At 34.9% G+C, this 26,376-nt stretch overlaps 1 protein-coding gene across 1 annotated transcript in view; it reads right to left on the bottom strand.

Moving 5' to 3' along the window:
- ADAMTS19 (ADAM metallopeptidase with thrombospondin type 1 motif 19) overlaps nucleotides 1-26,376 on the bottom strand; it is a 256,274-nt gene that overhangs the window by 133,516 nt on the left and 96,382 nt on the right. Inside the window, exon 8 of the mRNA XM_081501839.1 lies at nucleotides 5,580-5,685. Coding sequence (XP_081357965.1) covers nucleotides 5,580-5,685 — 106 coding nt within the window. The remainder of the gene's footprint in view (nucleotides 1-5,579; nucleotides 5,686-26,376) is intronic.

Below are 26,376 nucleotides of genomic sequence, written 5' to 3' on the forward strand. Positions count from 1 at the left end.
ATCAAACCCAGGTCTCCCGCATTGCAAGCAGATTCTTTACCAACTGAGCCACAAGGGAAGCCGCCAAAATACATGAGGGGAGAGATAAACAATTCAAATAAAAACCACCTTTCAGGCTAAAAATAAAAATATTCCTCTCTCTGGCAACCATATGTGACTCCTATGCAAGACTGACAGAGTACATAGCTGTTATGTTACAAGGCTACTCAAAGTGTGGTCTGGGCACTGGCTGCCAGAAGGTGCGCTACAGTGTAAATCAGCTACATCACTGTAGCACACAATTTAGTTCAACTGACTTTTTAAAAAAAATTTCAAGGCTTTTTCAACAAAGCCAGAAATGTGCTATATTCTGGCATAGCTTCTTAGCTCATCAGAGGCCACATTTTCAATATAATATCAGTTACTGAGCAGTTTGGGAAGATCTCCTGGAAAAGGAATAGACTACCCACTCCAGTTTTCTTGGGCTTCCCTGGTGGTTCAGATGGTAAAGTATCTGCCTGCAACACAGGAGACCTGGTTTCCATCCCTGGGTTGGGGAGACCCCCTGGAGGAGGGCATGGCAATCCACTCCAGTATTCCTGCCTGGAGACTCATCATGGACAGAGGGGCCTGGTGGGCTGCAGTCCATGGGGCTGCAAAGAGTCAGACATGACTGAGTGACTAAGCACGGTACAGCATGGCACACTGAGCAGTTAATGAGAAAATAAAATTTAATGTAGAAAATTGTACTACATACACTAATGGAGATTCTAGATGACTTTCTAAAATTATATGGCAATAAAGAAGAGTGAGATACAGGGTGAAGGGAAGAAAATAGAAAAGAACTAGACAAAAATGTTTTCCTAATTGCAGAATGAGGAAGTATTTCCAATTGCAAAAAACTATAGGAAAAAAAAATGAGATATGACTATTAAAAAACAGTGTGCAGGTCAAAACTTAAAAAGATACGATGAAACTAAGAGAACTAGGAAGTTCTTAACAATATAACTGATCAAAAAAGAATGCCCTTAACATCAAAAAAACTCTGAAAAATTATTTTCTATTAGCTTCGGTTTCCTCATCTGTAAAAAGATGATAATACTACTTAGTTCCAGACTTCTGTGAGATTGTATTAGATATGAATAATCTGATACAATATATGATAATAAAAGACTTTTAATTTTTATTAGATAGCCTTTGTCAACCTAATGTAAATATGATATTTTAAAACTTAAAAATATTGTGTAATTGTGCAGTTTAGAGTTAACACCACAAGTTTGGGTTCCAACCTGCACATTCTAAAAAAGGTCTAGGACTTGTCTTACTCTTTGGAGCAAACTCTAAGCCCTTGAAATATCCTGCCTAATAAAAAAGTATCTTTGTTTACAGAGGCCCTGAGATATGTCTAGTAGTTAATACTAACAGCGTGATTTGTGGTGAGGGACTTAGAACAGCTTGACCTCTGTAGGGAATGGGTGGTCAGCCATGCCTACATGACTAAATTCCACTAAAAACCCTGGATACCAAAGCTCAGGTTAGCTTCTCTAGTTGGCAGTACAACGTACATGTTCTCAGATAGTATTAGTGAGAGAATTAGCATTGTCTACACAACTCCACTGGAAAAGGACAAGAGGAAGCATGTGCCATGCCAGGTACCTCCTGGACCCTGCCCTATGTGCCTTTTTCCATTGCTGATTTTAATCTACATCCTTTCACTGTAATAAACTATCACTATAAGTAAAGCAGCCTGGCTGGATTTTATGAGTCCTTCCAGCAAATCATTGAACCAGAGAGTCTCAGGGACTCTCCCTTCACACAGTAATATAACCAGTTAACATATGCATAATAATTTACAGCTTGAAATCAAAGTATAATCTATTGCTTTAAGTTGTGTTGATAGAGATGATTTAAGACATAAAATATAGTTAACATGTGTATATGTATATATTCAACAAACCCTGTCAAAATTATGAACAATTTCCTAAGGTATTTTTATTTATAAAAATAAAATGTAAGCCTTCACCAAAGTAAATTAATGAAAGTCCTATCTGTATTCCATAAGTATAAAAACATTAAATAATAATCAAACAATCTATTGTTGAAATTTTTGGTTATAAGAAAAATAAACACTCCCTTGATCTATCATTTAGAAAGAAAAATAATTTTGGAAAAGTAATCATAAAATATTGGTATAAATCAGTTATTTCCTCTTTCTTGCTATGGATTTGAACTTACACTTTTGTATATCACCTATAATTATTGCAAGTATTACTTACATTACACATTATAATTGGTAACTTCCCAAAGGAAAAATTTAATACATTTTTGCAGACATTATTTAAGATTCTTTGGCAATTGTAAAAGAAGGATTTTCTTTCTTTTTTTTTTTGGCTCACTTCAATTACTAAATTTCTCACCCTACCAGCAAGAGTCAGTTTTATTACTTGGTGGCCCATATTGACTTTTCCAGCTATATGTGGGATTGCTCTGGGAATTTCCAGAAATCAAATTCAAGGCAACAAACATAAATACATCCATTTCAAATCAATTTAGAGACATTTCGTATGTGAACATGAACATATTCTTGAATTAACAAGTTAAAATGGAAGCATTCTGCCATTCTTAAATTCTCGGCTATGTGTACATGAACATTGTTTTTTATTTCTTCTTTCTACATGTTTGTTTCATTGTGTTTTATATTTTACAGTGGATGATGATGTAAGTTATACAGATGAACTTCCTGCTGTTTGTTCTTTTGTTCTTTATAAAGTCACCATTATTCTCACTGCTATTGTCTCCCACTCTCAAGCATCAAGAAAATTTTTAGCCTATACTTTTGAGACAAACACTGCTTACTGGTAAGGAGAATTTTTAGTAACTAAGTAGTTCAACATATATCACATGTCCTGGTATTAATCCATCAAGCATTACACATACCTTTGGCACATCTCTATTGATTTTGGGTGCAGCTCTATAAAAGTCAAATAAAATAATATTTTACTACCATTTTAGCCATTCCAACCTGAGTTTCTGCTCATAAACCAATGTTTCTACTACATAAAGCTGAAGTGGCATTTCCTTAAATCATATCATATAGTTTTTTAAGTAGTTATATGTTCTTGACCAACCTTTTGCATGTTAATAAAGCAACCTGTACTGTGGCTTGTTCATTTAATTACTGTTTCTCGTACATTTTAGAATATAGCACACATCAAAGAGATTAATTTTATATGTATACTTTTATAATGTAAAATTTCTTTCTAAAGTGAACCCTCTAGTATTCATGGTACTTGACAAAATCATTAATGTCTGTTTCATTAAAAGGTAATCGGCTTGTCTACCAAATTGTTAATGCATGGCTGCAGTGAAAATTTTAAGTATTCAGAAACTTGCATTTAATTTATAGGAATTATATTTATGATTAATTTGCCCTATCTTAAAACGTTTTTAATAATAACTTTTTCTTACCTGAAAACACTATTTCTCAGCATTTTTCATTCAAATGATACATGTGGTTTTTTCCTATTATGATTAAACTGAAACATCTTTTAATTATAAAATCAGTAATGGAATTAAGAATCTAAATCCTATCATTCTTGGTATCAAATACTGAATGAGGTCATTGTATTGTATACTTTCCCTAAAGGATGATGATTTCAAAGTATATTTATCTTTTCTTCTTTTTCAAGCAACAAACCCCTTATATATCCTAGAGCACTCAACTGACAACTGAAAGCCTACATAAGAGAAAATGAAAGTGTTTCTACACATTTAAAAACAATGACATCAGAAAACCAATCACTGCTGACAATGTCCCATTTCTTGCACTAGGTTATGGGTACATTCAATATTTGATCATTTACAGGACTATATAATTATGACCTGATCATTTTCATATATTCCAGTTTACTTGACTAAAAAAGGTTTTTTTTTTTAAATAAAAACCATTAAGTCTTATATAAGTTTTCATCAAAGTTTTCCTTTACCAATCAAATTCCACTCCCAACTCAAGTTTACTCAACTGTCTACAGAGTCCAGCTATATGATGAAAACAAAGTCAGCTGGATGAATGGTAGCAGAGTGCTGCCGCCTGTGATGAGCTGGGGAGGCTGGGCCCAGCCTAAAGGGTACAGACGCTACTCAGCTCCAAGGAATGGCTGCCATATGGGACTGTGCGTCTAATGCTGCCAGGTCTGGAAATTTGAATTTTTATGTCAAATGTATACTTTTTAATGTTGGCAACTGATTCAATTTTTGAAACACTGCAGCCAAACCAAATATGTCTTTGACCAAAGAGGCCTCCATAAAGATCACCTCCCTGAATAGGGCTTCAGTAAATCTGAGTTCAATTAAAATACTTTTCATTTGTGCTGCTGATACTGCTAGCACGTAGAGAAGCCTACAGTCAAAATTAGGTCTGATTCCCTAACCCACACCATTCTATTATGGTGTATTTCCTGTAAAGTAGTGAAAGTCTGAAAGTGTTAGTTGTTCAATTGTGCCCAACTCTTTGCAACCCCATAGATTGTAGCCTGCCAGGCTCTTCTGTCCATGGAATTCTCTAGGCAAGAATACTGGAGTGGATTGCCATTCACTTCTCCAGGGGATCTTCCCAATCCAGATTCTTTACCATCTGAGCCACCAGCGAAGCCCGATTTCCTGTAAATACGGTCTATTTCTTACATCATTTGAATCCCCAAAAAACTTCATAATACAGGTATTATCCTCATTTTATTGATGAGGAATTCAACATCCAGAGACAGTAGACAACTTAATGTGGAAATTCAGAACAGTATGACCTGAGTTAGATGATATGAGTTCAAACCTTTCCTCCAAGATAGTATTTTCATAATTCTGGGAGAGTAAATAACCCCTCTATACTTCAGATTTCTTTATAAGATGGGTACTCTAACAGTCTATTTCACAGGAAAGTTGTGGGGATATATAAAGCATGTAGAAATGTGTTTGGCACATAGCAAGACTATGCAAGTGTTGCTACCACCACTTATTATTGCTATTTTTATTATCTGTAAAATGAAATCCTTGCTTTGTATGAGTTTTAAGTGAGCTAATCTATGTACAGTGCTTAGAATTATGTCTGAGACGTACTTAATGTTCATTACACATGAATTGTGAGACCAGTTTAATTCTCTTTCAAATGCATTACTCCTAAACTGTGCAGATAAATTCTTTTGCTCTCTACTGGGTAATAACAAACAGGAACTATCAGAAGTTGAAAGCATTTTTACTTGTATGTAGTGTTTTTCTTGGATGCTTGAATAATGCATACCTTTTTAGTGTCATGATTATTGCAAGGTTTATATCATTTGGAAATGTGTATTGAAATGAATCATATGCCATGTAATGACTGTTCTGATGAGGATTTTAATAATGTAATAAGATTTTATTCAAAATATCAGGAATGGTTAAAATAATCAGAAAATATTCTTCAAATGCAAATGATCTTCTCTCCTTCATTTCTCTAATTTTAAAAATCTTAGGCTCGAAACAAAAAAAATGGAAAGATATGCAGGCAATTCAATAACTCAGATTACAAAGTTATATGCTAATATATTAGCATAGCCAGGATTTTTACGTACTTGTGGCCCATTTCATGAGCAATTGTAAATGCAAGGTTTAAGCCATTGTCTTCAGCAATAATACATTTTCTCTTTTCACTACACATTCCACTCAAGTAAGCTATACCTAGAAAACACAAACATTAATTATCAAATGTCAGAATTAAAGTGCAAATATTTATGTTTGGTATTAATAGAAGAAAAGAAAAATGACAGTTTTCCCCCTCAAATATATCTATTAAACTGTGATATCCAGCCCCTATAAATAATTTCAGGAGAAATATATATATATGACATATATATATGTCACTCAATAAACTGTTAATAGTCTTTTAAATTTCATATTTTAGATGGAATCATTTTATCAATTATATAATTCTGCAAGGAATACCATAAAAATACATTTTATAAATATCACTTTTCATCATCATGTAAGATAGTCACAATTTAGAAAATGTAAATAAAAAACCAATGATTATGTAAGCATTTCTCAATTCTTGAAATCTCATTGCAAAGAAATACCCTAAAATAAATTACATTTAGAAGATTCTTGAACTCACACTTATATTCTGAGTTAGTAAAATTTTGAAATTTTATTTTATGAAATATCATTTTAACTAATGTAACTTAAAAACTATCCATGGTACTTGGAAAACTGAAAGTGTTTCCTTCAAAAATTTCTTAGCTAATAAAGATGATACTGAAATATTATTTAAGACAAAAATTTCAGCAAAACATTTGACCTTTTGGTTTAAATTATTAGTAAAGATGATAGTATATGAAATCACTTATACTCATTAGTCAAAGATTTATATACTATTTTACTAATTAAGACATATACTTCAATGAATATTATTTAATACAAGGAACTATAATCATCCAAGAGTATATTTTATTGTATTCTCAAGTAATAAGATATTTGTTATAAGAATATAGTTTTTGAATTATTTGTGTGTTCTCTAATTTTCATCTCCTTTTAAAATACATGTAACCTCATTTTGTGAAAAAATTAATGGACAGGTAAAATGATTTGCCAAAGATCACATGACTACCAAGGATGAATCCATCTACCAGCTGATTTTATTTTGCTTTTGATTACAATTTAGAGCATGCTAATGAAAGATGGTTAGCTGAATGCTTATGACTTTTTTCTCTCTTCAGAAACCTGAAGAATAATGGTAAGGAATAATTAAATAAAATGATAAATCGTCTTGACCATGTTTTGGGGAGAGAAGATTCATGAAGAAAGACGGACTGATTTAGTGGAGCCAAAGCCCAAATGATAGGAAAGAAGGAGTTTATGAGCACAGTAGAACCCTAGAGAGGCTCAAAACTAAAATATACAAGGTTTGAGGAGGGGCATTGTTGGAGGGTTGAAAATGGAGATTAGTTCAAAGTATATCCTTAACTACTCTTTCAAACCTTCATGCTAATGTCAAGGCCTGGTATCCACTGGATTACCAGAAAAATGAAGATACATTTGTTAGGCAAAATGTAGTATATACACGTTATTTAAAAAACAGAATTAGAGAAAGAAATGGTCAAGAGATTAAGTATAAAGATGTTATTTTCTCATTGTATTTAGAAATTAAAATAGATCTTACAGACACTCCAAATCCACAAAGAGATGAATAGCTTCCCTATATTAATAGATGGGTGGATGGACATATGAATGGATTGATAGATGGTAAGCCCTACTTCATTTGGCTTATTAAGGCAATTGAAATTACTCTATGATTAAATCAAGATCAAGTAGAAGGAAAGATGATGGCAATAATGAGCAGAAGGAAGAAGAGAAGGAAGAGGAGAGAAATACATTCTTTAACTAGTTCTATTCAACAATAAGTGAAATAAAAACTTTTAAAAATGCTTAAACATAGTGTGAATATTAACAGTGCTAAAGTGAAAGTTAGTCACTCAGTTGTGTCCGACTCTTTGCAAACCCATAGACTGTAGCCTACCAGGCTCCTCTGTCCATGGGATTCTCTAGGCAAGAATACTAGGGTGGGTGGCCATTGCCTTCTCCAATGGATCTTCCTGACCTAGAGATCGAACCTGGGTCTCCTGCATTGCAGGCAGATTCTTTACTGTCTGAGCCACCAGGGATGCCCTGAGAGTGATAAGGCATGGTCTTATTAAAACAACAAAAGATGGTAAATCAAGATTTAGGAGTAACTGAACTTGTGTCCTAACTGAAGGGAAGAAGAGAGGTGGAAAGAAGGGAGGAGAGATGTAGGATGAAAGTAAAGTATCCCCTCTTAAGAGGATATCAAAATTCTCTTGAGCATTTTAAGACTTTAAAAACACATGATTTGAGATTAAATGTTCTGCACAAATTCTAAATCAAGCTCAACTAAATTAGTATGCTGATGACCACTATTTGGTACAAAATTTCCTTTAGGATGGCCATATATTTCATCACGTTTTTCACAACTAAAATAATTTCATCACCATATGTAGATTAAAATTCAGCCAATGTGTGTTGTCATGTCATATATTCTTTTGCTATATGGACCAGTACATACCAAACTTAATCACTTCAATAAGTTTTATCTTCACCCATACCCATACCCATTCAAATAAACTGTTCCCAAATAAAAATGGTATTGTCACTTGTTTTTAAATTCCTGTATTTTCTCCATTATTCTTTTTCTTATATACTTTCCCATATTTTTCTGTAATATTACTACATTGGCCAGGATTTTCAATGTACTGTTGAAATATCTGTGGTATTGAGCTCTTCGTTTTCCCTGCTGACTTTAGGAGGAATGTTGACAGTTTCACAATGGAAGATGATTGCTACAGAATTTTGATAGATATAGCTTATTAAGTAAAGGAGCTTAATTTCTAACATTTTTGTATGTCTAAGTGAAAAAAAGAGGCAATGTTATATGAGGCATGGGTCAAAGGTGAATGGGAGTTGGAAATACTTTTTGGAAAAGAAACAGAAGCTTGGAATAGCAACTGAGAGAAACAGGAAAGACAGCTGATGAAGTCAGGAAATACTTAATGTAAATGGATCAGAAAGTATATGGTTCTGCTGTGGATGAAGAACAAGAGCCTGGGGTGGTACTAACATGCCCAGTGGAATGGTACACAACCTAATGGCTGACACAGAGAAGGTTAACGTTTGGATGAAATCTGGGCTGAGGTTTTGTCGATCAGGTATAAAGGAAGAATCCCAGGGTGTAAGAGATTACAGTAAAACTTCGAGTAAGAGAAAAGATAGAACTTGCAACAGCTCTGTGCTTGATAACTAAAGAGGAAGGGTTGGAGCCTGATCATTAAAAATGAATACAGCGGTCAGGAGAATGGAGTCATCAATGAAGTAGAAGAAGAGACACTTTCCGAAGAAGTATTGGAGATTGTGATATGAGAGGCATTTAGGGATTTTTAGATTTCAGAGCTGAAATTCCAAGACACGACTTAGGTATTGCCATGAGGGTAAAAAAGGGCAGAGGTAGAGGTTGAGGTCAAAGAATCATTAAGTAGTGCTCAAGGGACTGATAGCATGAACATGAAACTGCACATGATCACAATTAACTCAGGAAGGTGGGAAACATAACCAATATCCAAAGGAAATGTGGGCAGGGATCAAGGAGATAAATGAGTCACAGTGACAGTGAAGGATATGATGGCAAAGATCAGAGTTTCAGCTTCAAATGGTGAGTTTTTATATGAGGATAGGAGAGATTGTGACTTAGCAGCAGTGGGAACCAGGGGGAATGCAACAGGTGTAAAACTTTGGTATCTTCCCAGCACCAGCCCTGTGGTACACGGGTGAGAAAGAATCAACAATGACCTCTCTGGGGACACTAAATTCTTCACTAGGTATGGGAAATCAGTAACTACTATGTGGTCATATTAAAATATATGGTGAATATTTTACGAAATAAAATTCAAATATTGATAGAGGAATGATTACAACTAAGTGTCAAAAAATCCAAATCACCACATTTTCATAGAACAAAAAGACCACATAAATATGCTAAATCATTAATAGCAATTATATTACATGAAGTGATTATAGGTAATTTTTCTTCCTTTTTTCCCATTTTCCAAGTTCATGTGTTTATAATAGCTTTACAGTGAGAAAATTAAAGACAGAAAATGATACTCATGTCTATGAAATCTGAACAGTAATTAATACAATGTCTTCTACATCAGAATGTAATTTAACAACCAAAAAAGATCCTCTCCTTCTATTCTTCTTTTACTTAAGTGTAAAGTTAAAATCTTCAACTAAGTTTCTAATAAATTTGAATTTCATTGTTCTTACATTTGGCACACCAAGGAGATTTTCTTTGACTTGAAAGTTATGGAGAATAATTGTAACCATGACTAATTTAAATGACTTGCATTATTCTGTTTAAAAGCCCTTGCTTTTCAGTTCCTTTCAAGAACCCACATGTTTCCTATTATAATAAGGGGTAGAGGTTAGGAGGGGAAAGGATTTAACACAGCTGTTATTTAAAGATAGATATAACACAGGCCCTTTTTAAAGCACTTTTTCAATATAAAAAAGTTATGAAAAGACAAAGGAAACCAAAACAATTTCTAATTTCTCAGCTAAAATTAATCAAATCATGCCCCAGGAGTCAAGAGAATTACATATCTGAAAACAAAACACTGGACATGATATGATACACCTCTTCAAGATAATCAGAAACTTTAAAACTCTACAGGATGCATGTTATAATAACAGACTAATTAGAAAATAGGGGTTTTTTTTCTTTTCTTAAATTAATTTTAATTGAAGACTAATTACTTTACAGTATCATGGTGGTTTTTGCCATACATTGACGTCAATCGGCCACAGGTGCACATGTGTCCCCCCAGCCCAAACACCCCTCCCACCTCCCTCTTCATCCCATCGCTCTGGGTTTTGAGTGCCCTGAGTTTTTATGTGATCAAATGGATGTATCCTACCAAAAGTAAGTCTTCCAGCTGCAGAACTGTTGCTTTGAACCAGCAGGGAAACCACCTCAGTTCAGAATCCTAGCTTTCCTGGTACAATCCTAGTAAGTTATTCATCTTATGATCGCACTCTATGAGGTAAGTTACTTATCTATGTGTCCTACTATTTCTTGCATCCTAATGTAATGTAGTATGTGACAAAGACCAAAGATACATACTGAGCTCTGCCTTCAGGAGTATGAGCCACACAAACACTCATTTAAAAATGTTATCACTGAGACATAAAGACATATATAGGATATCATGGGATAATTTTTTTTAAGACACTGAGTAGGGGCAATTCAAAGCAGGAAACAATTTTAGAGAGGGAAACAGGTCGGTGGTATCACTGAGTGGGAAGAGGTGAGTCAGGGAAAGAAGTGAAAGTTGGGTGTGGAATTTCTGAACAAAGGATTGATTATGGAAAAGGGTAAGCAAATTCTTATGGGAATTGATGTTACTGATAGAGGGGAAGCTTCTGTTTAAATGCCCAAGCCATGTAGTACATCTCTGCATCAGCACTGTATCTGGCATATTCTCAGTAAGGGTACTTTAAAGAAAATGCATAGAAAGACTAATATAAAATGTGATTCGATTGAGAGCTTTGAATAAAAAAATATAATGTAGAATAAACAAATGCACTTCATCCACAAATAAGAAAAAATTTATAATAACTTAATAATCGTGCCCAGAAAATGTAAAACCCACTTACACGATAACATTCAAATTGGGCTTTGGACATATTTTAAAACAATAACTTGCCTTACTACCTTGTAAATTATCTGCCTCTCTTCCATTAAAAGACAAGATGATCTAAGAATATAAAATTATAAGTATATAAATTAAGAGTTTAATATCAGTATAGTTATAAAGGTATTCAAGAATAGGCTTCCAGATCCTCTTAAATGTTTAAGTAATCTGTAACATTCTTAACAGTATAGTTTATACAAATACTATGAAAAAAGTGACTTCTAATAATAATCAAAAACAGTATTAGTTTAATAAAAAAGTGTAACAGGCTCTGTGGTCAAATAAGGCAAAATATTGTTTAGACATTAAAATGTTGTTTGTATGTTCTTATATCATGGGAGAATGAGACTCTTTTGTGAAAAACACATAGAAATGCCAAATAATAAGCAATATACAAATGTTTTAACGTATAGCTAAGGCTGATGTAAAAATAATTCCAAGTACAGGAACAAAGCTTAAAAAATTCAAGGCTTGAGTGATAAGATCATGAGTTAATGCTATCAGAACCTGGGTATCATATAAGACACAAGTCTTATTAAATAATGGGTGTAGTTCCAAAATATCTGCATGACAGGTATTAGTGAGTAAAGAACAAAGATCCATATACAAATCAGAAAGCCTGGAATTGATGCTGTTAATAACTTTGAAACATACTTGAATATAACTTTAAAAATCCATATGTAGGGAAGCAACAAGGAACTCTGGCTCAAAATAAATTCTGGGTATGCTAGAAAAGACTCCATAAACAATCAAAACCCAAGCCATCATCATGCATAAGTGTAAAGCCAAAAGAATACTAAGCCATGAATGTAATGTACAAATTGATCCTACAATTTGGGGATCATGCAAGGATTACAGAATTCCTTGTCAGTTAAGTAAAAACAAATGAAATATCACTATGATATCATCTCAGCAAACAGAAAATTCCCACAGGAAATTCAATTTAACATAAAATCACAAATAAAAATCACCAAGAAAGGGTACACTGTGAAAGAGAAGTCACTTCCATATGAAAACTAGAGAATAAATGGTGATGAAATAAAGACATTTTTAACATAGATATGGAGCCTGAAATCCACGTTCACTGGGCCACCACAAACCAAATGCATCTTTTTGTAAATAAGAGATAGAAACCCCTTCTAATGGTACATTATATCAAAATATTGTTATAGATAATGTTGTGATAAATACAGGAATGCATCTATCTTCCTGAATTAGTGCTTTCATCTTTCAGATGAATATGCAGAAATGGAATAGCTAGATCAACTGGTAATGCTATTCTTACATCTTTTGAGGAATATCCATACTGTTTTCCATCAAGAATCAAGATATGGAAATAACCTAATTACCCATCAATAGATGAATGGATAAAGGAGATGTGTTACATATACACAATACTACTCAATTATAAAAAAAAAAAAAAGATGCAATCTTGTTATTTGTGACAATTTGCTTGGACCTTGAAGGAATTAGGCTAAGTGAAATAAGTATAATAGATGAAGAAAGATAAATGCCATATGACTTTACTCATATGTGTATATAAACAAACAAAAACAAAATAAATGAACAAACAAACCCAAATAAAAACCAAAAGATACAGAGAACGGAGTAGTGGGTTACCAAAGTGGAAGGGCAATGGGGAGGGCAAAATAGGGGTTCAAATGCATGGTGACAGATGAAACTAAACTTTTGGTTATGAGCATAATACAGTGTATACAGAGGTTGAAATACTATATAATGTATACATGAGACGTAATGTTATAAACCAATGATACTTCAATACAGTAAAAAATTAATCACCAAAAATTATTGGTGTAAAGAAATGTTAAAGAATTTTCTTCAAAAAGAAGGAAAAAAAATCTCAGAATGAAACATGAAAATGCAGAGAAAATAAAGAATAAACATATAAACTGTAAATAAATATCAAATATACAAAACACTGATTTTAATGTTCTCCAATTTTAAAACACAGAGAACTAAATATAGTGGGGGGAATAAATGGAGTTTAAGTGTTCAAAAGTCTAGCAGTATCAGGAGAATAGTAAAAGGAGACATGCATAACACATAGCGTAATTTCAAAAGAATAGGAAAATAATATATAACCCACAATTATAAAGAAAATGGAATACAAATATTGGATTTGCTTATATAAAAAAGCAAAAAAGAAAGGGTAAAGAGACAAGAAATAAAGTGAAAAATAAATAGCATTTCATACCAAAAATTTAATTAAATAAAAAAGACTAAATATAGTAAACTCAAACTAAGATGATAGAACTGCATAATAAAAATAAACCCTAGCTGTACTCTGCTTTCTAGAGATACACTTTAAAAATAAGGACATAGATAAAAGTATAAGAAAAGAAAATGGTATAATATGTAAAAATTAACCAAAACAGAGGAGAGATCATATAAATACTACAATTGTGCAAATTATAGCAAAGTGAATTTAAGCCACAAGCGTATGAGAGATAGAGGATTATTTTTATAATAAAAGGATTTCTACAACAAATATATCACAACTTATAGGCTCAAAATACATAAAGCGAAATGAATAGAATTAAGAAGAGAAATAGACAAATCTACAATTAAACTGGGAAACTTTAATGTGTCTCTTTACAGCAGATGGAACAACCATAAAAAATTCACTAAGAACATAACAAACCCAAACAATAAATCAGCAAGTCTGTCTTAATTGACCTAATAACACTGCACACAACAAAATTCACATTCTTTTTATGTGTACACGGTATATTTATAAAACTGACCATTTACTGAGTATTGGAAAACACTCAATACATTTCAAATGTGGAAATAATTCAAAGTATGTTCACTGGTCATGATGTAAATAATATAAAGAACTAAAAAGATAACCAGAAAAAACCCAAACAGTCTAGACATGAGATGATACACTTCTAAACAGTCCACAGGTCAAAGACGTTAAAATGGAAATTAGAAAGTACTTTAAACATAGTTATAATAAAAACAAACATCAAAAATATGTGAACTGAAATGACAATGCTTAGTAAAATTCACAGTGTATATTAGAAAAGAACAAGAGACTGAAAAATCAATGGTTAAAATTCCTCCCAGGAGATGGGAAAAGAAGAGAGTACCAAAGCTTAAGAAAGCAGAAGGAAGGAAATAATAAAGAGGAAAATCATGGAAAAATAGAACAAATGTAAAAGAAAATTGGCAAAAATGGAAACTTTCCTAGTAAATTGATTAAGAATAAAAGAGAGACAAACACAAATACACCAGCATCAAAAATGAATAAGGAAATGTCTCTACAATTCCTAAAGACAATAAGGTAATACATAATATAGTACGCTAATAAATTTTACAATTTACCAAAGTTGTCACATGAAAAAACACAAAATCAAAAAATTCCTATAATAACCTCCTTTTCTCACTGTACCCCAACTATATTGGCTTTTTTGGGGTGAGGGATAGGAGTCATTTCTCAAATGAGACAAGCATGTTTTTACCTCAAGGCTTCTTCACTGGCTTTTCACCTGTCTGGAACATTCTCTACATAGATCTCTTTCTAGATCAGCTACCAATTTTTTAAAATATTGTAACCAAACAGAATCCTATGGAGCCTTCCTGGGGGAGACCCTTCCTGCATGTCCTCTACCTGCCTCTTGTAGTAAACCTGTAATCTTCCAGGCCTTCCCTGAGTTACAAAAGCCTAGCTCAAGAATTAATGAGTGATACATTAGGAATTTGGGATTAACATATACAAAAAAAATATTAATGATTGAAAAGTTGTGAACATATAGAGACAAAAGCAGCAGCTGCCATCAGGAGAGCTATAACAATTTAAACAACAAGTCAGCCATATGGCAGTCACAGAATCTTTAGTTCCTCCCTGATGTATATAGAAACTGTATCTGATGCACATTCCTGAGTTGTTCTACAGATACTACAGCCCCTACCAAATGGAAGAAGTTAACTGTATGATGACCATGAGCATGCAGTTCCCAATCCAACTGGAGCCTGAGGACTGATAATGTTAAGCCCTCTGACAACACCCTATTACCTCACCACCAATAAATCAGAGAATTGTGTACAAGCTGATCATATCTGCTGCAACTCCTCTCCCTCATGTTTCCTTTAAAAATGCTTCCCTGCAACTTATCAGTGAGTTTGAAGTTTTTGCACAGTAGCTGCTTTCAACTCCTTGTCTGGCACCTACTCCACGTCTGCACTTTCTTCACCACAACCTGGTGCTAGTAGATTGGTTTTACTGCGCACAAGTGACCAAACCCAAGTGCCATTCTGTAACAACACTTTTTCAGTAAAGCATTTCTGGATCACCACATTTAAAATGACAAATACTCTTCTTTCCACCCTGGCATTCCCAGGCTATCTCTTCCTTAGATCTACTATTATTTTTTCTAAGTTTCATTTTATTTCATTTTTAATGCCTCATTTTCTTTTTATCTTTTAAGAAATTAATACCAATTAATCTAGTTATTTACCATGACTATTGACCATCTCTCCTTCAGTACGTGTCACATGGGCAAGAAAATACTGAGAAATCAATTTATTTATTCCCAATGTGTAAGCTATGTTTTGCACAGTACAGTGATAATAATTTTGAAGTACACCAACACACAATTCTCTTTTGTATTTCTACACAGGTGATGTTTTCCTGGTCATCTAAAGGCTCTGCTCTGATGGCAGGTTGGAAGGGATTAGGATTACTGGTATTCTATTGGAATTGTGGAGGATATGGATTGGGAAATCCCAGGTCAATATAGCATGGCTCAAATAGAGAATTAAGGAAATTATGGTGTGAGTAGATAGAGAGAGAGACTTAACTATCACTTCTGAGCCTACTTTGATTCTCACTCTCAAGGGGTGGGTGGTTTAATGCAGGGGGCTTCCCAGGTGGCACTAGCGGTAAAGAATCCACTTGCCGATGAAGGTGATGCAGGAGGCGAGGGTTCGATCCTTGAGTTGGGAAAATACCCTGGAGAAGGAAATGGCAACCCACTCCAGTATTCTTGCCTGGAAAATCCCGGGACAGAGGAGCCTGGCGGGCTACAATCCATGGGGTCGCAAATAGTTGGACATGACTGAGCACACATGCACACACACACACACAGATCACACACTAGAAGTTTAGCAGTGTCTCCAGTAGAAGCTGGAGGGGTGGGGAGTGGGATGGGTGGGAAGGTGAGAAGCGGGTGAAGAGACCTGAATAGGAAGGTTACAGAGCCCTGAGCTGAATATTCTTGAGCTGAATCCACCAGCTACACTCCTGGGAGCCAAGTGCAGTGGTGTGTTGTGTCGCCATGCAAACTAAGACTTTCTTCACTGTGAAGCAACAAAGACCTAAAGATCTCCAAGGGCAGAGAAAGAATGGTAATTTCTGATCTACAGCATATCACCCAGGCTACGTGGAAAGAATCAAATGAGAATTTGGGGGATTATCTAGCAAAACAAATATGAGCTAAAAGCAAACAAAAGCAAAAACAAGGTAGTAATTTAAACAAGAAAAAATATTAACTGACAAGTTTATGTTTTCAGCGACTTGGAATCAAGTAGGAACTTGTGAAAGATACAATCTTAATATATTGTAGAAAGCTAGATGTAACATTTTCTTTGCTTAATTTAGTATAACTTTGACTTTGTTCTGCCTACTGAGACAACATTAACTGCAACTGGGAATATGCATGTTAAAAAAGTTTGTGTGTATTATATTTTTAATGGACTTCTGAAGGAAAAATAGGACACTAAGTAATCCCTCATTTTATTTTGTTACCTTCAGGTGCAGTGGAGATATCTAAGGCAGTGCACTAGTGCACTGGACAGTGTATATATACTACTCTGAAATCTTTGGCAAGCTTTTATATGGAACATTAATATGGTGCAGAAAGAAGAAGGTGAGAGATGGTTTAAGTAAATGTTTAGAAAAAGTGAAAGAAAGGGAGTCCAGAGGGAAAGTGGTACGTAGGGTGAGCAGAGGTGGCCAATTCCTAAATACTTCTGTCCTTCTGAGAGATGGAGAGAACTTCACAGTACACATTAAAAACAGATTTTGTTGGTGCTTTTATTGTTTTTACCCTGATGTGATTTATCCACTGAACAACAACAACAACCCTTCCTTAAGGTTTATTAAGCCACAGCATTAACCTGACCCGCCTCCTCTCCACATTAGGGTAATGAAAAGGATTACTTTTGTATGGAAGGCAAAACAAGTAAGATTTATGCCTGCAGGCTAGTTTTGTGCTCCTGCTATTGTATTCTAGATTTATTCTACTTCACATCCAGTTTGCATCTCTCTTCAGAAAATTTAAGAGGGAGTTATCGGATAGCTTTAGAAGTTAAACTCTTAAATCCTTAGAGAGTTTTAATGAAGCCAAACTCCAACGTACATTATTGCAGTTTTATACATCATTAATATGTCATTAATAATATATACCATCTGAAATTCTTAATTTAGATTTCAGTGAAACTCTGAAAATATAAATCTAGTGGCACATTCAAAAAGCCACATGTGGCAGATTACACATCTAACTCTAGTAAATCAGTAAAGAGAACTTTACTGTGCAGTCAACCACAAACATGGCTGAAAACTGGTATTCTCATTGCTATGTTAATTTTAAAAAAGATAAATCAGAGTTCTTAGGCTTTATACATAACTTTGCTCATAAACAAATAAAATTAAGTTGGTGATTTCACCTGTCTTGGAAATTAAAAAAACTGTCATGACTTTAAAAAATAGGTAAGATGAAACACAGTTAAAGATTCTTGTGAAGTAAGTTTAAGGATACAGATGGAAAAATTTAGAAGTGTTCTGATTGCATATAAATCAGGAATTTTGGCTAACGCATTTTTATAATGTTATAACGTAATCATATCCTGAAGGCATTAAACAGGGACAATTAAAACTAAAAATATCATGCTACTAAAAAGCTGTATAAATTGCTTTTTTAGTATACTAGTAAAACCATCGACAGCATGCATTCACAACTACAAACCAAATCAAATTTCAAAACAGTTTCACCATAACATTCTTTTTTCACCTTGCCAAATTTTAATCATTTTGTTACTTTTCAAAACTTGCTTTCTACTCAGTATGGCCAGTATTTTTATTCAAGTAAAGAAATGATTCTACAAACTGGAGAAATTTAAAGAATGTAATTTTAATTATAACATAATCACAAATATTTGATGCTCTTAAATCTTATTGTTTGCTTTGATATAATCTGTCAAATAAAACATGTGTACTTAAGGACAAGTGATTCCAACTCTAGATGCATTAAGAATGCAGTTTTTTAGGTCTACACACTGAGGCAGTTGATAATAAATGAGATGGTAAAAACTTTTCTCAAAGATGATTTGATGTTTTCTAAAATCTTGATTGGAATTTAATAATAAATTTTTCATGATCTGTTTTCCACATTAAGTATAAAAAAGGCAAAATGCAAAAAATGAAATTTTAAGAATTGAGGCTCTATGTCAAATATTCTAGGGTTTGAATCCAAGCCTCAAATTTTAGCTCTGTGATATGGTAAAGTTCTGTTTTCTAAACCCCAGTTTTCCCAACAGTAAAATTAGGAAAGCAATCATTTTTCTTAGGAATGATAATTAATTTAGGTGAAATATTTCAAACATGCAATGGCCTATCTGAAACATGCTAACCATTAACCATTAAATTTAGCTTTCTTACATGTAAAATGAGGTAATAATCTCTTATGATAGAAAACTCTTAAAAGGTTAAAGGAGGTGACATATTAAAAAAACTACAGCACAGATAGATGGTTAACAAGTATCATGGTTCACTGAAAATGTTGTGTAAGTATACAGTGAGCATAAGCTGTACTTTCAGATACTTATAGTAAGAACTCTTAAAAACTACAAGGAGGACCTCAGGGAGTTTTCTAAGTTAAAATGGTTTTTGTTTCCCAAAATTATGCTCATCACATTTTAATATTCATATAGTGTTTAACAGCACCATTAAAATATTTTCTTATACAAATAATATTCTAATTAAAATAAAGCTTAAACAGTAAACTATCTTGAGAAGAGAAATATTTTAAGAATAACCACTTTTCATAATAATTCCTTAAGAATTATGTATCCCAGTCTTATTCCTACAACATGTCTTGCCAAAATAAAAATATAAAGTATCTGATTTATGTTCTGGCCAGTATATAATAAGAAAGACACTAGCAGCCAAGAAATAAAACAAGATAAGCTCAGCCTTTCTTTTGTTATAAACCAAGGAAAGATACATTTTTCCTATCATGAATTCATTTCTATAAAGCCTGAGCACCTGGGATGCTCAATCATTACACTATGCACGGAGGACAAAGATAAGTATTGAGCAAGATCTTTGTCCACAAAGGGATTAGGAGAGGGAGCAAACGGAATGAGTTATAAGAAAAGTAGTACTAAAGTCTGCCAGGTACATGTGTGGTGTGAGAGATGATCCAGAAGGCTACAAGTGGAAATTAATCAGGGTTCTGATGAATGGGTAGAGTTTCCACAGCGATAAAAAGAGTAAAGAACAACAACAACAAAGAAAGAGACTTCTACTTGTAAATTCTAAGACAATATATTTGAACATACTCACCTAAAATCTGCAAAATTTATCTTTTAAAGCAGGTCATTCTAGTTATAATTTTTTTATTGATCTGAGACTGTTGCTTCATTCTTGCATTCTGTCATATCAGAAATTCATTCTGAATTTCACCTCCATCTATTTGTCAATCCTTTCTTTCACTATTTCAAAAAGGTGTGCCATCAGCAGACTTTCATGGTTTGTCATGAAAAATCTGCTGTCATGAGAATCACTGTTCCCCCAGAAATAAGAGGTTGTTACTCTGTGTCATTTTCTTCTTGGTCTTTAGCTGTCAGTGTTTGTGGTAATTCTTCCTGTGATATCTCTGGCTTCAAGTACTTCTTGTTTGGAGTTTACTTGGCTTCTTGAATCTGATGATTTAAATCTTTTGCCAAATTTGAGAAGTCATAAGTTGTGTTTCTTCTCTCCTTTTATTGACTTCTGGGACCCCTGACAACTGTTTTTTTAAAAAAATTAATTTATTTATTTTCATTGGAGTCTAATTACTTTAAAATATTGTAGTGGTTTTTGCCATACATTGACATGAATCAGCCATGGGTGTTCATGTGTCCCCCATCCTGAACCCCCCTCCCACCTCCCTCCCCATTCCATCCCTCAGGGTTGTCCCAGTACACCAGCCCTGAGTGCCCTGTCTCATGCATCGAACCTGGACTGGCGATCGATTTCACATATGGTAATATACATGTTTCAATGCTATCTTCTCAAATCATCCCACCCTCGCCTTCTCCCACAGAGTCTAAAAGTCTGTTCTTTACATATGTGTCTCTTTTGCTGTCTCGCATATAGGGTCATCATTACCATCTTTCTAAATTCCATATATATGTGTTAATATACTGCATTGGTGTTTTTCTTTCTGACTTACTTCACTCTGTATAATAGGCTTCAGTTTCATCCACCTCATTAGAACTGATTCAAATGCATTCTTTTTAATAGCTGAGTAATATTTCATTGTGTATATGTACCACAGCTTTCTTATCTATTCGTCTGCCGATGGACATCTAGGTTGCTTCCATGTCCTGGCTATTGTAGACAGTGCTGTGATGAACATTGGGGAACACGTGTCTCTTTCAGTTCTGGTTTCCTCAGTGTGTGTGCCCAGCAGTGGGATTGCTGGGTCGCATGGCAGTTCTATTTGCAGTTTTTTTAAGGAATCTCCACACTGTTCTCCATAGTGGCTGTATTAGTTTGCAGTCCCACCAACAGTGTAAGAGGGTTCCCTTTTCTCCACACCGTCTCCAGCATTTATTGTTTGTAGAATTTTTGATAGCAGCCATTCTGACTGGCGTGAGATGGTACCTCATTGTGGTTTTGATTTGCATTTCTCTGGCAATGAGTGATGTTGAGCATCTTTTCATGTGTTTGTTAGCCCTCTGTATGTCTTCTTTGGGGAAATGTCTGTTTAGTTCTTTGGCCCATATTTTGACTGGGTCGTTTATATTTCTGGTATTGAGCTGCAAGAGCTGCTTGTATATTTTTGACGTTAATTCTCTGTCAGTTGCTTTGTTCGCTATTATTTTCTCCCATTCTGAAGGCTGTTTGTCACCTTGCTTAGAACTTCCCTCGTCGTGCAAAAGCTTTTAAGTTTAATTAGGTCCCATTTGACAACTGCTTTGATTTTTCCTACAGATCCCTGGGACTCTGTTCATATTTTCTCCCAGTCTTTTTTCTCTCTACTCATACTGAGTAATCTCTTCTGATCTATCATTAAGTTTGCTGACTTTTTTCTCTGTATCTCTACTCTACTATTCAGTATATCCAGAGAAATTTATATTTTGGTTATTTTTTTCTAAATTTTAATATTTACATTTAGGTTTCCTTTATATAGTCTACTTCTTTGCTGAAACTTTTCATCCTTCCATTCCTTTCAGAAATTTTTGTACTTGCTTATTGTAACACATTTATAATTGATATTTTCGTCTTTGTCAGAGAATTCCAAACTCCGTGCCATCTCAAAGTGGAAATCTGTTGAATGTCTTTTCCCATGAAAATTGAGATTTTCCTATTTCTTTACAGAGGGTGTAGTTTTGGATTATATCCTAGACATTTTGAATAACTTATTAGAATACACTCACTCTTACTTAAGTTCTAGAAAGAAGACTGCAAAATTTTTTTAGCATGAAATCAACATAGTTGGAGAACATAGATGATCTCCAACATAGAGAAGCTCTATAGAGTCGGCAAAAACTCACCCGGGAGCTGACTGTGGCTCACATCATAAACTCTTTATTGCAAAATTCAGACTTAAATTGAAGAAAGTAGGGAAAACTGCTAGACCATTCAGATATTACCTAAATCAAATCCCAAACCATTATACAGTGAAAGTGGGAAATAGATTTAAGGAACTATGTCTGATAGATAGAGTGCCTGATGAACAATGGATGGAGGTTCATGACATAGTATAGGAGGTGGTGATCAAGACGATCCCCAAGAAAAAGAAATGCAAAAAGGCAAAATGGTTTTCCAAGGAGGCCTTACAAGCAGCTGAGAAAAGAAGAGAAGCAAAAGGTAAAGGAGAAAATGAAAGATATACCCATTTGAATGCAGAGTTCCAAAAAATAGCAAGGAGAGATAAGAAAGCCCTCCTCAGTGATCCGTACAAAGAAATAGAGGAAAACAATAGAATGGGAAAGATTAGAGATCTCTTCAAGAAAATTAGAGATATCAAGGGAACATTTCATGCATAGATGGGCTCAATAAAGGACAGAAATGGTATGGACCTAACAGAAGCAGAAGATATTAAGAAGAGGTGGCAGGAATACACAAAAGAACTGTACAAAAAAGATCTTCATGACCCAGAATAATCACAATGGTGTGATCACTCACCTCAGTTCAGTTCACTTCAGTCACTCAGTTGTGTCCAATTCTTTGTGACCCCATGAACCGCAGCACACCAGGCCTCCCTGTCCATCACCAACTTTCGGAGGTTACCCAAACTCATGTCCATTGACTCGGTGATACCATCTAACCATCTCATCCTCTGTCATCGCGTTCTCCTCCTGCCTTCAATCATTTCCAACATTAGGGTTTTTTTCAAATGAGTCAGCTCTTCGCATCAGTTGGTCAAAGTACTGGACTTTCAGCTTCAACATCAGTCCTTCCAATGAACACCCAGGACTGATTTCCTTTAGGATGGACTGGTTGGATCTCCTTGCAGCCCAAGGGACTTTCAACAGTCTTCTCCAACACCACAGTTCAAAAGCATCAATTGAGCCAGACATCCTGGAATGTGAATTCAAGTGGGCCTTAGGAAGCAACACTACGAACAAAGCTAGTAGAGGAGATGGAATTTCAGTTGAGCTATTTCAAACCCTAAAAGATGATGCTGTGAAGGTGCTGCACACAATTTGTCAGCAAATTTGGAAATCTCAGCAGTGGCCATGGGACTGGAAAAGGTCAGTTTTCATTCCAATCCCAAAGAAAGGCAATGACAAAGAATGTTCAAACTGCTGCACAATTGCACTCATCTCACATGCTAGTAAAGTAATGCTCAAACTTCTCCAAGCCAGGCTTCAACAATATGTGAACCGTGAAATTCCAGATGTTCAAGCTGGTTTTAGAAAAGGCAGAGGAACCAGAGATCAAATTACCAACATCTGCTGGATCATGGAAAAAGCAAGAAACTTTCAAAAAACATCTACTTCTGCTTTATTGACTATGCCAAAACCTTTGACTGTGTGGATCACAATAAACTGTGGAAAATTCTTAAAGAGATGGGAATACCAGACCACCTCACCTGCCTCTTGAGAAATCTGTATACAGGTCAAGAAGCAACAGTTAGAACTGGACATGGAACAACAGGCTGGTTCCAAATAAGAAAAGGAGTATGTCAAGGCTGTATACAGTCACCCTGCTTATTTAACTTATATGCAGAGCACATCATGAGAAACGCTGGGCTGGATGAAGCACGGGCTGGAATGAAGATTGCTGGGAGAAATATGAATAATCTCAGATATGCTGATGACACCACCCTTATGGCAGAGAGTGAAGAGGAACTAAAGAATCTCTTGATGAAAATGAAAGAGGAGAGTGAAAAAGCTGGCTAAAGCTCAACATTTAGAAAATGAAGATCATGGCATCCGGTTCCATCACTTCATGGCAAATAGATGGAGAAACAATTCAAACAGTGGCAGACTTTATTTTGGGGGGGCTCCAAAATCACTGCTGATGGTAACTGCAGCCATGAAATTAAAAGACGCTTACTCCTGGGAAGAAAAGTTATGACCAACCTAGACAGCATATTAAAAAGCAGAGACATTACTCTGCCTAAGTGTTTTATTCTTTTTGTCACAATGGTGAATGGAATTGTTTCCTTAAGTTCTCTTTCTGTTTTCCCATTGTTAGTGTATAGGAATGCAAGGGATTTGTGTGTTAATTTTATATCCTGCAACTTTGCTATATTCATTGATTAGCTCTAGTAATTTTCTGGTGTGGTCTTTAAAGGTTTTCTATGTACAAGATCAATCTATCTAAAGAAACAAAAGATCTATATACAGAAAACTATAATACACTGATGAAAGAAATCAAAGATGACACAAACAGATGGAGAAATATACCATGTTCATAGATTGTAAGAATCAATATAGTGAAAATGAGTATACTACCCAATGCAATCTATAGATTCAATGCAATCCCTTATCAAGCTACCAATGGTATTTTTCAGAGAAGTAAAACAAATAATTTCACAATTTGTATGGAAAAATAAAAAACCTAGAATAGCCAAAGCAATTTTGAGAAAGAAGAATGAAAGTGGAGGAATCAACCTGCTGGACATTAAACTAATATGCAAAGCTACAGTCATCAAGACAGTATGGTACTGGCACGATGACAGAAATACAGATCAATGGGACAAAACAGAAAGCCCAGAGATAAATCCATGCACCTATGGACACCTTATCTTTGACAAAGGATGCAAGAATATACAATGGAGAAAAGACGATCTCTTTAACAAGTGGTGCTGGGAAAACTGGTCAATCACTTGTAAAAGAATGAAACTAGAACACTTTCTAACACCCTGCACAAAAATAAACTCAAAATGGATTAAAGATCTAAATGTAAGACCAGAAACTATAAAACTCCTAGAGCAAAACATAGGCAACACACTCTCTGACATAAATCACAGCAGAATCCTCTATGACCTACCTCCTACAGTAATGGAAATAAAAGCAAAAATAAATCAGTGGGACCTAATTAAACTTAAAAGCTTTTGAACAACGAAGGAAACTCTAAGCAAGGTGAAAAACAGCCTTCAGAATGGGAGAAAATAATAGCGAACAAAGCAACTGACAAAGAATTAATGTCAAAAATATACAAGCAGCTCATGCAGCTCAATACCAGAAATATAAACGACCCAGTCAAAATATGGGCCAAAGAACTAAACAGACATTTCCCCAAAGAAGACATACAGAGGGCTAACAAACACATGAAAAGATGCTCAACATCACTCATTGCCAGAGAAATGCAAATCAAAACCACAATGAGGTACCATCTCACGCCAGTCAGAATGGCTGCTATCAAAAATTCTACAAACAATAAATGCTGGAGACGGTGTGGAGAAAAGGGAACCCTCTTACACTGTTGGTGGGACTGCAAACTAATACAGCCACTATGGAGAACAGTGTGGAGATTCCTTAAAAAACTGCAAATAGAACTGCCATGCGACCCAGCAATCCCACTGCTGGGCACACACACTGAGGAAACCAGAACTGAAAGAGACACGTGTTCCCCAATGTTCATCACAGCACTGTCTACAATAGCCAGGACATGGAAGCAACCTAGATGTCCATCGGCAGACGAATAGATAAGAAAGCTGTGGTACATATACACAATGAAATATTACTCAGCTATTAAAAAGAATGCATTTGAATCAGCTCTAATGAGGTGGATGAAACTGAAGCCTATTATACAGAGTGAAGTAAATCAGAAAGAAAAACACCAATGCAGCATATTAACACATATATATGGAATTTAGAAAGATGGTAATGATGACCCTATATGCGAGAGAACAAAAGAGACACATATGTAAAGAACAGACTTTTAGACTCTGTGGGAGAAGGCGAGGGTGGGATGATTTGAGAGAATAGCATTGAAACATGTATATTATCATATGTGAAATCGATCGCCAGTCCAGGTTCGATGCATGAGACAGGGCACTCAGGGCTGGTTACTGGGACGACCCTGAGGGATGGGATGGGGAGGGAGGTGGGAGGCAGGTTCAGGATGGGGGACACATGAACACCCATGGCTGATTCATGTCAATGTATGGCAAAAACCACTACAATATTTTAAAGTAATCAGCTTACAATTAAAATAAATTAATGAACTAAAAAAAAAAAAGGCAGACACATTATTTTGCCAACAAAGGTCAGGCTAGTCAAGGCCATAGTTTTTCCAGTAGTCATGTATGGATGTGAGAGTTGAACCATAACTAAGGCTGAGCGCCGAAGAATGATGCTTTTGAACTGTGGTGGTGGAGAAGACTCTTGAGAGTCCCTTGGACTGCAAGGAGATCCAACTAGT

This window comes from Giraffa tippelskirchi, chromosome 6, assembly GCF_054371585.1.
Source record: "Giraffa tippelskirchi isolate mGirTip1 chromosome 6, T2T-mGirTip1v1.2.pri, whole genome shotgun sequence".
NCBI classification, from domain to species: Eukaryota; Metazoa; Chordata; class Mammalia; order Artiodactyla; family Giraffidae; genus Giraffa; species Giraffa tippelskirchi.